Here is a 13,914-nt window from a genome sequence, read left to right on the forward strand (position 1 = left end):
TATGTATATGGAAAACTGCATATGCATACAAAGGAGGTATGATAATACCTTGGAAATGGGAGACTTCCTGTAAGAAGGAATCCTACCTGCAATAGAGCTTTGTTACGTATCCAGCCTTAAGAAGTGGAAGCACTGAGTATCCTTAAAAACACTTGTGTGCTTATTGTTAGCATGCTAAATAACACTTGTGCCATTAGATTTTTCTTTGATTCCTTTTTTTGGCCATGTTTTTTTGTTTCTGCATTTTGTTTTGCTTTGCCTCCTTCCCCCTCTTCAGTGTAACTCCTGTATCTTCTCTGCCAAACTGAGAAACGGTTTAACATGGCATTTTGTCTTCTTTCACTTTAAAAAAGCTAAAATAGAGAGAGGTTACTCTAGAATTTAGAGTTAAATTCTCTCTGTTTATAAATAACTAGTTATAAAAACAGCTATAAAAATAACTCTATTTCTTTTTGTTAGACTGACTGCTAATATTGTGTATTCTCTGTGATTTTTGTCTTCCTGAGAAATGAATATGAAAAGCTGAAGATCAAGTTGGTGACTGATTTTCATAGGTTTTTTGTTAATTTCCAGTCTGTTCAGACTGCATGTGAACGTAAACGATTTTTACAGGATTAACATTTAGCTTCTCCATTTAACTACTTTGTAGGAATGCTGTATGGAAAAAAATGAAGCTAACTTCTTGCTGTCTAAAAGCATTAAACATTAACTATATTCACGTATGTATTTGGCATAAATTATCATCCAGTCATTTTATGAAACAGGTGATTGGGTTTTCAACTATTTTGTCTCAAATCGTAATTTGAATGTGATTTACATGCCAATTTTTAATGAATGAGGCCTAATTACAGGATTGTAGGCAGTATAATATTAACTAATATTTTGGAATAGTGGCTCTATTGGCATCCTCCATTTAATTTTAAAATTGGTTAAATGTGCCATCAAAGTGAATGAAAATACGATGGAAATCAGAAGTCTCTTATTGAAGTTCTTCTAGCTGGGAAATAGAGCTGAATGCATGAGGGTTGCAAAAGAATCATATATCTACAATTGTGTGTATATGTGTATCTATAAGTATAAAGATTTATATGTGTGTGTGTATATATGTATATATAAATATAAGGGTTAAGAGAGCTGTAGCAAGCTCTATGATTAACATAGATGTGGATGACATTGATTTCTGCTTGCTGCTGCAGTGGTTTTTGATTAGCATGTACAATCACTGTAAGCACTGCAAAATCTTTTAATTGCTTTACAGATTTATTTCTTTGTCATTTTCATCATGAGGAAACTGAGGTTTTGATATTCCTGAGGGCAACCAGGTCACCTTCTGCTGGCCATGGGAAGTGAAAGTTACTTTTAGTTATTTAGTTCAAGAATGTGTCCTGCTGATCCCATTGAGAACATCTACTCAATAGCGCCTTGAGAGCCCTGTGTTGAAATACATACACAGTGTGTGAACATTCTACAAGGTTTATTTTGATATTCCTTCCTTCCTTTTCACAGAACCTAAAGAACTTGAAGACCAACCATGATGCTTTATTAGCAAAAGATGATGAACTGAATGTTCAGCTTAAAGAGGAGCGGTTAAAGTGCTTTCATCTTCAAAAAGAATTGCAGACGGTAACTATTTCAAACAGAAGGACAGAAGAGGTGAGATTGTGTTCAAGAGATCTTGAATCTGCTTGAACTACATACAGATAAGGGAAGAGTTAATGATGAGAAACCTTTTAATTGTGAAAATGTGAATAGATGTTTCAAACACATTTAGAAGACTGACATGGTGATATATATACTAGTGATATATATACTTTTATCCCATTAAAAAGAAAAAGACAGTGGCTGCTACTTTGCATTTGGTAGAATATCAACCACACTTGATGCCTGTGCCACATAGTCACTGCACCAGTGTTTGGACAATATTTGAGGTTAAGGTATAGGATTCCATGTCAATTCTGATACTGAACAAGTGGTTTGTTAACTGAAAGAAAATGATACTTAATTTATTGATAATAGTTTTTTAGTATTCTTTCAACCTGATTTAATTCCAGTACACTATAGTGTTATATCTGATTCAGCAGTTCAAATCAGTTACTTCCGTTTCTTTGTCTAGAGGCTCTCTGTGGATGTCATCCACACTTAGGGCTAAAAATCAAGTGGTTTATTTCTCATTCTCTTCAATGCATGAGGAGTAAGAGTCTGCAGTCTTACTTGTTTTTATTGTTACATTTTGTAGTAAATTTAGTTTCACCACCTGGTTTACCTATTTTAAATGTATTTTGCATGAACCAGGTTTACCAAGAAGTAACTCAGATACTTCCTCCAAACCTTTCAACTATTGTAATGCATGAAGGTATCTTCTTGCTATCTCATAGCTTTAAAGTTATGTCTTGCTTTAGTGAATGTTTTGAAAACAAGAATGTGTTGTTTATCATGTCAGTAATACACTTAGACTTTTAGATTTTTATTTTATTTTGCATGTATACCCTGAGATTGGCTCTTTTGGTTAGAGCAGGATGCTAATACTGCCAAGGTTGTGGTTTTCATCCCCAAACGGGCCATTCACTTTAAATTGGACTTGATGATCCTTGTATCCCTTCCAACGCAGAATATTCTGTGATGCTGATTTTGTATAAAAAGAACAAATAATAGCTTGACAATGCCTACAAATAATTAACTATCTGTCTTCACACATTCATTGTTATTTGCTTTTGTGCTGTGCATCAAATAAAACTTCCTTCTTCATTTTAGTTACAGGAAAGAATAAATGATCTAGAAAACGAGAACAAACTCTTGAAGGAAAACTGTGATAAGCTGCATAACAGGTGAGTTATGGATTCTGTATATAAAAAATTAGGTTCCTGTCCTATTGAATAGGACTTCATACACTAAGTGCTGGAATGTGCCTATTAAGTGTTTGTGCACACATGTAAATATGTTCATGCTCCAGTTTATCATATCAGTAATTGTATATGGAAATGTTCATGGTACTCTGCATGTGTTTCATGAGCCCTGTTTAAATGGACCAACTTGTGCTAATACTCTTGAAACAATAGGACACAACTTCTAAAAACTTAATTAAAAATAAGTAGGAGTCACTTTATTTTGAACATAAATGAAAAAATTTTTAGTTGACTTTCTCATTATTTTTTTTAGAGTTATTTTTGAAAGAAGGATACTTCTAGATAGATATATATTAATTTGGATTTGTTTTGGGTTTTGGGATTGTTTCTTGGGGTTTTTTTAACAAAGAGGTGTTTGAATTTTTTGTCAATGGGATAAAAGTTCTTCCAGCACTTCACAGTGAACCTATATAAAGTCTGATATTTAGCTTTTCCACTATTTTTTTTTTTGAGGCGTGGTTTGTTTCTTTTAATAGCTATTATTTCACTTCTACTGATACAGAAATAAATAATTCTAGCCAATTGCCACAAGCATATGAAAGAAAAAAATGACCTTCAAATGAGCTTTTCCTTTATTGTGAAATTGTGATTTTATTGCACTAAAGAGGGTTAGATAATAAGACAGGTGTCTTAGAGTTAATAATTGTCTCAGAAAGTATGTAAAATGCTTAACATATTTTTGTGTACTGAAATTATTTCTCCTCTTAAAGTGTTTGGCTTGTCAGTGTGATGGCTGTCAAAAAAATACCAATGACTAAACACAATGTGAGTGATACCAATTTTTGTTTATAGAATTCTTACAATATTTCTTATACTTCCTGTACTGTTTGTAGGGAAATTAAAAATTGTAGAAGTGAAAAATGGTGAGTACAAATAACTTAAAATAGTTTTTTACTTATGAGATGTAACAGTTGTATTATCACAATACTCAGAGATTTGTATAGGGGCAGTTGATCAGTTGTCTGTCACTTAAGTTCATTGTTGCAGATTTCTCCAAAATTTGATCATGTTATAAATATTTCCGATTATGATTTCTTTCTCTCTTTTATCATTATGCAGAAAAGAAATCAACTTATGATATTCCTGTTCTACTTAAGTAATAGAGAATTTAAGATGTTTAAATAAATTTAAATATGCTTCTGTTACCACATAGTAACCTAAAATACAACTGTTCTTTTATCTAAAATGATCTGTCTTTTCATATAGTCCCATTTAAACATTGATTCATGTTTCATCATTCCGTATTGTGGTTTTACTCCAGCCAGCCACCAACCCCCTCACAGCCCTTGCTCACTTCCCCATCAGTTGACTGGAGAGAGAATTTAAAAAGTAAAAGCTAGAAAAACTGTGCAGTGAGATAAAGACAGTTTAATAGGGAAAGCAGAAGCTGTGCACACAAGGAAAGCAAAACAAGGAATTCATTGCTGGCTTCCCAGGGGCAGGCAGTTGTTCCACACCTTCAGGGCCCCATCACATTACAGTGACTTGGGAGGGCAAAGACCATCACACCAAATGTCCTCCCTTTTCCTCCTTCTTCTCACTTTATCTACTAGAAAATATTCCTTTGATCTGCTCTCCCAGCTGTGTCGCCTCCCAGTTTCCCACACTCCCCCAGCCCTTTCCCCAGGACAGCAGTTTAAAAACCAGAAAAGGCCTTGGTTATCTCCAAGCCCTGCTCAGCAGTAACAAAAGCATCTCTGTATTTATCATCACTGTGTTCAGCACAAATCCAAAACACAGCCCCATACCAACCACTAGGAACAAAAAGTACCTGTGCCTCAGCCAAAACCAGCACCTTGAGTGACAAGAAATTAGGGAAATGGATAATTTCATTATAACCACTGTTTAATGGCTAGCTTTTCCAGTTTCTTATTTTCACAATGGAACTCTACTGCAGCTTACTTTTTGCTAGTGATGAGTAGGAAGTGCCCACAGGTGCTAGATCATTAATAAATCTTTTTAATAGAGGAAAAGAGGCACAAATCCATCCTTTACTGATGTTATTTTTGGGAAGTTGATAGCAATTTTGCCAAAGACAAGACTGCAGAACTGCACCTGAAAAGTTTGCAAAGAACAAGTATGAATTTGTCAGTTGACTCTTATTATTTACTCTTTGCCCAAGAAAACAATACATTTTGATAAAGGGTTTGGAAGAGTGGTTTTCATATGACCTTGTAATGCAAACCTGACAATGCCTAAATTATTTCAAAAGAAACGGTGCCCAGTGTGGTTGACCATTATAGTTTATTCACATGGCTTTAACTCTGATGAAATACCATAGATGTTACAGATTTTCCACATGAATCTTAAATTCAAATGAAAAAACAACACAAGTGGACTCAATTCAAACAAAAACGTTACATTAAGCATAATCATTAAACATCAAACATTAAATATAATCATTAGCATTACATAGGCTTGGAGGAAACCTGTCTTCTGAAATCTTCTTCATTTAAATACTGAGATCTTGAACTGCCATCATAGTAACTCTTAATGGTTTCTCTGACAGTATAGTCTTCCAAAAAACTGAATCTTTATGTGAAATTATTGTACCTAAAGCAAGCAAATGCACATAGAGTTGTCATTGAAATGTGAAAATACTTTCAGAAGTGTGAAAACTACGGGTATTTGATACCTTTTTTGATATGCTTTGTTGTTTCCTTATGGGACCAATGAGACTTTGAGCAGTTAGAGAACACACTGTATCTTTTTTATACCTAGGCAGTACTAAGGAATGATAGTGGGTGCAGTGCATTATATTCCCTGCATATTATCTTCAAAATTATAGGAGAGTAAAATAAATCTTATTTTACTGCAGGACTTAGAAGCATTCCTTAAGTTCATGCATGCTGTAAAAGACAATCTGTCAACGTGTAAGATGTTCTGTGACTGGAGAAATGTATTAAAGAGTTTAGGTATACTATGAAGAAACGACAAAATACAGGGAAATAAAACAGTTTTTAAGAAGAGCACAAATCCGGAATATAAACCCTCACCATGTACTTCAGAGTCTACAGTTCATGCTGTAATAGTTTTTTTTCCTTTAAGGTCATTCTTCAAATATTTTTGATGTAACTGCACTTACAAGTACTCAGAATCACTGCATGTAGTCACCCATCAGAGCAGGCATTATCTTTGAGTCTACAGGTACAGTCTACAAGGCTCTGTGGGCTGTCCCTTCTGCAATACTTCTTTCTTCTCTCTTTTTTTTTTTTTTTTTTTTTTTTTTTTTTTTTTTTTTGTTGTTGTTGAGGCTTGTTACATAGATGTCTGGGAGAGATGGGGTGCAAAATAGATTCCATAAGATTTTTAAATACATTTATGAATATAAAATATAATATTTGTTAACTGGTGAGCTTCTGCAAAGGAAAGAGTTGAGGAACTGATGCCTTTGTTTAAAGAAAACCCCATAGTTTATGATTTTTCACAGAATATGTAAATGAATAAAACTGGTTTATGATTTGTTAAGATGGACATTTTTCCAGTCAATAAGAATGCAAGAATTGAACAACAGTAATATGAAGAGCATAGTACTCACTGGCTAAGAAAGCACATTACATTACTTTTTCTTTTTACCTGCAAGGAATTGTACTGTAAATTATATAATAGAATTTCTTTTATTTCAGTCTGAGTTACACATTTTGTTATGGTTTCAGCAGTTCTGATTCTGTACCCCTGCAGTCCTTGCAAATAGATTGGCAGTTTACAAGCAAATAATGTTAAAGCCAAAATAGTCATTCCAATTTCTTTTCCCACTTTTTTTTTTTTTTTTTTTATTTCTTCAAGTAGGAGGAAGATTACTTTATATATGCTTCTTAAGCAGTAGCAGAATTGCTGTTTTAGAGTATGAGAAAACTGTTGTCACTTTGTGGTCAACATTTCTTTGACCAGGCAACTGACTTGAGGTTCTGCATGTCTCACAAATTTAAAAAATCAGGTGGATGATTCCAATTCTCTAATTAAGAGGGTTTGCACACAAAAAAACCCCTAGTTTTGTAGTTGTCACTTGCTGAATTTTGCTGTTGTGGATTATTCTGAGATATGCATCTCAGTTGCTTTCCTAGTCCCACAAATGTTGCGTGCTACCAACTTTTTTTAACTTTGGAGCTGTAAATTAAGGTCAGTTCCTTTGCTCATCCCACAAATCTTTCATGGTTTTTAATTGCATCCTGAGAGAGCCACCTGGGTTTCAAGAGCAGCCGGCCAACATGTTTACATGATTCCTCAGCCACAATGACAGTGGTCTCTGTGCTGTTAAAAGGTTTTCTCCTTGATTATTTTCTGCTGGAGCTGATTTCTAAAAGTTTTTCATATAACATATGTTTTATTGCAGTGTCTTCAGTCTGCCTCATGAACAGCAATGGAAATCAAAGGAACAGCAACTGAAACTGCAAATTGCTAAACTAGAGGCAGCTATCAAAAATGATCTAGCAGACAAAAATGAAATCCTTGACAAGATCAAATTAGAAAGAGGTATATTTCTGAGAAAACTAGTATTTTCTCAAAATGTGAGATTATGCCCATGTTGGAGTTGAGATATACTACCCAGAAAAGTGGAATCTCTGTTGCTGGTGTTTTCAAAGCTGCATTTTAAGTATACATTTGCTAAATACTCCTAAGTTATGACTATCTATTAAATGCAAAATATTACCCAATACAGAATATGATCTGAATGAGGCTCATATAATTTCAGCTGCATTTATCCTTCATCTGTTGTGTTTTCATATCTACTCTTTATTCAGTATTTCTTCTCTTCTCTACACTGAAAGTTCTTGTGGAAAAAGAGACCCCCTCTGACAGTCTCTCTCAAATTATAAACCACTATTCTGTTCACTGTACAAAGCTATGTGAAGCCCATATAGGCCCTTGGCAATGTTTGTCTTTCATTAATTCAGATTTGTTTTTATTTTCAGTACATACTAATTTTTATTTACAGCATTGTACATTTAAAATAACAGTTTTCTTTTAATCTAATGAACAGATTATTTCATATGTGTTTTCTTCATACTGTAGGACAACTTCTTAGTGAATACTGACCTTGCAATCTTTATTTTAATCTCATTACTGGTTACTGTAGCAATATGAAGTTTACAAAAGACAAGCACAGACAGAAAGTGAAGATACTTAGTTTAGAGTTGATTCTTCAATTTTTAAGAGGTGTATTTCTGTGAACAATTTCATGGAATGAAGTGGGCCAACTTGTTGTGAATAATTCTTATGATAATGGGTTGAGTTCAGCACATGCGTACCATTAGGATTCTCAGTAGCTCTGCTGACTTCACATACCAGATTAAATATTTAAATATTTTATTTGATCACAGTAAGTGTTTGCAAAAATAGCCTTAATTGATACTAAAATAAAGATGCCTTAAGCTACATTATTATGAAGTTATGACATACTAACACTTGTTACTTGTAGCATGATTATGAAAAAAACTGGCATTCCATCTTCTTTCCTTCCTGTGGCCATTATGTTTAACTGTCAGGTGTTTACCATCCCTTCCCCAGGTAGCTTGTTGTACTCCTAAACTGAAACACCAGAGTACTACACTTCTGATTTCTATTGAATTGACTTGCTGCAGCTGGAGTAGATGTTCTAATATCCTTCTAGGCCTCTGTATATAGGATTTGATTACAGCTCCGTCTTTCACAAAACATAGGCAGTATAACTTTCTTCAGTCACATATTTCAGAGTATCTGATTTGCTGCACATTCCTCTTTGAAGTTGAAGAATTGAAATTAATGCTTGTCTTAAACTACTGCCTAGTAGTGTAGAAATAATGTCTTGTCTACCCTTTGTAGTTTGGTATATGAGTCTTTTTCCTAAGCTTTTCCATGTCTAAGATGGTAAAATAAGTGAAGCCTTGAAAATTCTTAATGCTACAGGAGGACCAACATCATCTTGACATTTTCTTTGTCCTCCTTCTGTATTTCCCTTTTACAATGATCCTGTAATTTGATCTGATTGTTTTAGTAGTATTTTTCTGGCCATAACATCATAATGTGCTTTGTAATACTTGAAAGAAATGTATTTAGATAGAAAATAGAGTAACACTCTAACTATGTTTTCTGGGGTTTTTTTAATATAGTACTTTCAGAAGGTAGATCACCCTTCCACCAGCCTCATTTCCCTTAGACATTTATACTTGTGTTTCTTGTCTTACCAGTATTTTCCAGATTCTCAGCCATAAATTACAATAGCTGTTTGGTTCATGTTCATTGAAGCTTACTAACAGTAATGTTTCATGCAGGTTTTAAAAGACTGAGATGAGCTAATACAAAATCTAAGTTTAAACAATTCCTATAGCAAAGATTGTTGTCACTCATAAATTCATACAGTGTATGTATTTACTTAGTTATGTCTAAGTACTTTTTATTTTACATTAATAAAATCTCATTATTGCTGCATTTGTTGTTCTTATTTATAGTACTGTTCTACAGAGTAGACTATTTAATAAGTACAGTTTTTTTATGATTGTCTTAATAGAGAAGTATTGATTGTGTCAGTAAAAGTTGACATCTTGCAAAAATTAACCCTGTCCTAACCAGAACAAGGACACAAAGATTTTCACACACAAAATACATTAGTTTCTGCATTTTGCAATGAAATTTTCATGCATATATGAATATGAAAAAATCAAGTTTGTAATTTTCTTAACTATGTTTAATTAAGTGTAATATTTTGTTCTTCTATATCAAGACCAAAAGGAAAAGCTAATGCAAGACAACAAAGACCTGCAGTTGCGCTACCTGGAACAAAAACAACAACTAGATGATCTGAAAAATCAAGTGAAGTTTTTAACCAAGGTGAACTGTATTTTTGTTTCAAATATGAGGAAAAAAACACCCTCTATGTTTTATGCATAGTGCAGATACTTCTTTATACTTTCTTCTAGTCAAAGAATATAGAAAAATATGTGTATATTTATTCATGCTATCAAGCAAAATGTCTAGTGAGAATGTATCTTGTTATTCTGAATGTATTTCTTCAATTCACATCTGGTAACAACTTTCCATTAAATTTCAGGAAAGTGATGTTGGTGTGGCAGAATTCAATGAAACCCTCTTACTTATAAAGGTATCTTACAAAGAATGTGGGGTAGGAACTAGATAATATTTAGGATCCCTTTCAACCCAAACCATTCTAGAATTCCATATTTTGCATTCTCTTATTTTCTCATTTGTGCAAGGTGTTTTTGTTGGTTTGTTGGTTTTGTTGGGTTTTTTCTTCTTTTGTTAAACCCTTGGCTGACCATTGTATGCTTTGTACACACCTGGAATTTTCAAGGGCTGAATAATTTGAGCATCTTTCAGTAGTTAATGCCTCTAGCTCAAATGAGGCATTAACTACTGGTCTTGTTATTTTTTAGTTACAGTTAATCAGAAGGGAAGATGAAAAGATTGCCAGGATTAAATCTTAACTTATGTAAATAGTTCATTATAACAACAAAAGAGAATTAAATCAGATTCACAGCCATTTAAAAAAGCTTCTTTTCTCTTAGTTACATGACTTATCACAGCATCTTGTGATCCCTATAATGTTTACTAAAACCAATTTTGTTTATGAATTCTGTAATTGATGCAAGTGTACCATAAGCATGGAAATTCCAGTATGTGGTATAGCAATACCACAGGAACTTATCTTAGGAACTTGTCTTTGATTATTAAAACAGAAAAACAAAAATGCTCAGAAAATACTGTATTCTTTTTTCTTTTGCACAAATTAAAAATGGAGTGAGAGGAAGAAATCAGTGAACAAATAATTTTGGAATGCTTCCACTGTTTGGGTAATTTATGTTTTTTATGTAATTTGCGGTTTGTATATTTATGGAGGTAGGATTATTAATTACGAGAAAGGCAAATATATCTGCTTGTATTTTCATTGGATTGACAGGAGTGATTGCTTCTGAATATCTGATACATTTTAATTGGTTCCTGATAATCATGAGATTACATTGCTGAAAACAATCCTGACACATTCTAGTCTACCTCATTCCTATTTTTGTGTTACCATGTGCTTAAAGTTTATAAAGTTCTGCTTACTGCCTTACTGGTGTACCAAAAGTATATGCCAGTGTTGCATTAAGCCATGCACAAATACATGCATATCTCTTGCAAAAATATTTTCTTGTAATTTTTCTAATTTGCTCCAGGATCGAAAGCAACAAAAGAATGTGGACCTTCTGTTCTTGGAAAAAGTGGAAGATGATATCCATAAAGAGGTAGAATACTCCATGCAGGAGCTGCAGTTAACACATGCGGAAACTGTGCAAGAACTTGAAAAGACAAGGAATTTGTTACTTGTGCAGCAGAAAATTAGCAAAAATTACCAGGTACTAAACTCTACTCACAGTGGGAAATAACCCAATAATAACATTTTAACCTTTGTAGCTCTGACACTTGTAATAATTAAAACTTGCAAATTCAACAACAAAGCCAGTCTGTGCATACAGAACCAAACATAAAATCTGTTGTTGTTTAAGGTATTGTTTAAAAAATGTGAGATCCAAGTGACTAAATTGTAGTCTTTTAGCTCATCCTGCCCTTGAATCTCAGACTGTTCCTTCTCTCTGAATGTTATCTCTGAGCTTCTACCAGGTCTTCACAAGAAAATGTGCTTATCAAAGAAGCTTCCTTTTCCATACCTCCACTCTGCTTTCACTGTCTTCTTTCTACTTCCACTGTTGTAGTAGTGCAGATCATATTTTGACTTTTCATTCAATTAATTAGCATTTAAAATAACAAAATCATTAAAGAAACTGTTGGGTATATTGCCCTAAATAAAAGCTACTCTGTTTTTCTATTGATGTTTTTAGATTTTGCTGACATTAGAACTGATTTGTTGTATTGATAAGTAAAAAACTGCTATTTTTGCATACTCTAAATGTTCTTTCCTCAAATCTAACTGTATTTTAACTTGTAGCCGAAAGCATTTACAACATCAGTACAGACAATCCTCAGAAGTTCTTTTTACATGCAATTGTTTTTCAGACTGAAGTAGAAACCATGACAAGAAAGATGGAAAGTCTACAGAAAGATTATGAGTTAAAATTGGAACAGTATACCCATCTTCTCAATATTAGAGCTGCACGTATCAGAAAACTAGAAGGTATCTTTAAATTATATTCTTCACTAATTTTTTTTATATTTTATCTCTTCCAAATTACTGTTTTAAATTTATTCTCCAGGTGAAACACTTTTCCACTCCTAAAACTACTAGAGAAGTCAGTTCTTTAATGGAAAGGTATCTGTTCCAGTTAATTTTCATTGACTTAAATGACAGTTATTAATTAAACCAAATCCATCAAAGTGGTTTTATACTGCAGCTATTGCTGAATAAGAATAAAATTACCAAACTTGTTTTTTTTAATAAATCATACTTTTATGGTCAACCTTTTACTTTACAGTACTATCACTACAGAATCACTTTGTGTTACTAAAATCCCCCAACCTTGTTATAATATACTGACATAGTATTTAAACAGGATGCATTTCAGGTATTTTTTAGTGGCTTCACTGTGTAAAAGGTGCATAGGAAGCCTCAAGTAGGATATTTTACAAACTCTGATGTTGAAACAATTTTCACATTTTGTTTCCAAGTTGCATCTATTGCATCATGGTTTATGTCCTAATTCTGTAAGCATGTATTTTGATTTCTTAGAATCATACAATTCCAGAATGGCTTGGGCTGGAATCCATCTTATTCCAAACCCCTTCCAGGGTCAGGACTCAGAGCCCCATCCAACCTGTGTTATCCACTTATTAACCACTTATTCACCTGAAGCTGGGAAACATGTGAAGGTCTTTGCTGATAGTTCTATCCACTCAGGATGTAACATATGTTAAAAGTCAGATGTATTATTTCTTTCTCTGGCAAATTTAGATCAACCCTATAAAAATGTGCATCTTAAATCTCTGCTACATTTGCACAGCGATACTTACTTTGAATATTGCATAAGACTTCTGAATTTTACTTTTTTCACTCCCTTATAACCTGATAATAACTGTTAGAGGCCTGTGTCTATGCATACTGAGGCAGATCCATTGAGGAAATACTCTTGATTGTTGCCAGTGTGCTCAGTGGGCATTCAGTGTATGAATATTTTTGATAATGCCTTTATGACAGTAACATTGTTAATATAATTGAATTATACTTTCATCCTTTCTTCTCAGTCATTAATTGTATTTGAGTTTTTAAAAAGACAATCATATTATAACTTTATTTTATCTGTTGCAGCCCAACTAAGAGACATTGTGTATGATACAAAACCACTTAAGTCCAGACAAGAAGTATTGCCGAATGATCCAGTGGGTGGATTTGTTGAAACTGTTCATTTAGAAAGAGGAGAGAACCTTTTCGAAATTCATATCAGCAAAGTGATCTTCTCTTCTGAAGCTATACACACTTTTGGTGACTGGGAACCTACAACCTTTTGTACTTACGCATTCTATGACTTTGAACTTCAGATAACCCCAGTAGTTCATGGGAAGACTCCATCATATGACTTCACTTCTCAGTTTCTTGTGCAGTCTGATGATAGCTTCTTTCACTATATACAGGAAAACAGCATCACACTGGAGGTTCATCGTGCGTATGGCATAGATTATGAAACAATTGCTTCTTGTCAGCTTAAGTTCCATGAAATCTTGGAAAAGGAAGGCAAGATCTACAACACAGCAAATTTAATTGGTAGTTAAGATCTCACAAAGTATTCTGTTTGATTATGTGTCACTATATTGCAAGTGATAAATAATGCATATTTGACCAAAAATTAATTTGTGCATTACTGTTTCAAAAGGGAAAAAAAAAGTGTTTACAATAATGCTATTTTCTGTTGGATGTGCAGCATGTTTTTGTGGTTCTGCCAACATTTGTGGAAAGCTGGGATGGGTGCAATTTTGTCCATAATGGCATAGAGCCACAGGGCAAGAGGGAAAAAACCCAAAAAAGGAGGCACCCCCACTTTGCCCATCAATGCTTTGTATCTGGGCTGAATGTCATAAGTATATC

At 33.6% G+C, this 13,914-nt stretch overlaps 1 protein-coding gene across 13 annotated transcripts in view; it reads left to right on the plus strand.

The window, feature by feature from the left end:
* RPGRIP1L (RPGRIP1 like) overlaps nt 1-13,914 on the plus strand; it is a 53,279-nt gene that overhangs the window by 11,182 nt on the left and 28,183 nt on the right. For 8 of the 13 annotated variants that reach the window (XM_077185869.1, XM_077185870.1, XM_077185868.1 and 5 more), the window contains 8 exons: nt 1,507-1,653; nt 2,752-2,825; nt 7,237-7,376; nt 9,604-9,710; nt 9,931-9,981; nt 11,057-11,236; nt 11,895-12,012; nt 13,141-13,593. In XM_077185869.1, the coding sequence (XP_077041984.1) occupies nt 1,507-1,653; nt 2,752-2,825; nt 7,237-7,376; nt 9,604-9,710; nt 9,931-9,981; nt 11,057-11,236; nt 11,895-12,012; nt 13,141-13,593 (1,270 nt within the window). Of the gene's footprint in view, nt 1-33; nt 672-1,506; nt 1,654-2,751; nt 2,826-7,236; nt 7,377-9,603; nt 9,711-9,930; nt 9,982-11,056; nt 11,237-11,894; nt 12,013-13,140; nt 13,594-13,914 lie in introns of those variants that run through there. The other 5 variants (XM_077185872.1, XM_054641707.2, XR_013184221.1 and 2 more) reach the window with 5 other exon arrangements.

This window comes from Agelaius phoeniceus, chromosome 14 (genome assembly GCF_051311805.1).
Source record: "Agelaius phoeniceus isolate bAgePho1 chromosome 14, bAgePho1.hap1, whole genome shotgun sequence".
NCBI lineage: Eukaryota > Metazoa > Chordata > Aves > Passeriformes > Icteridae > Agelaius > Agelaius phoeniceus.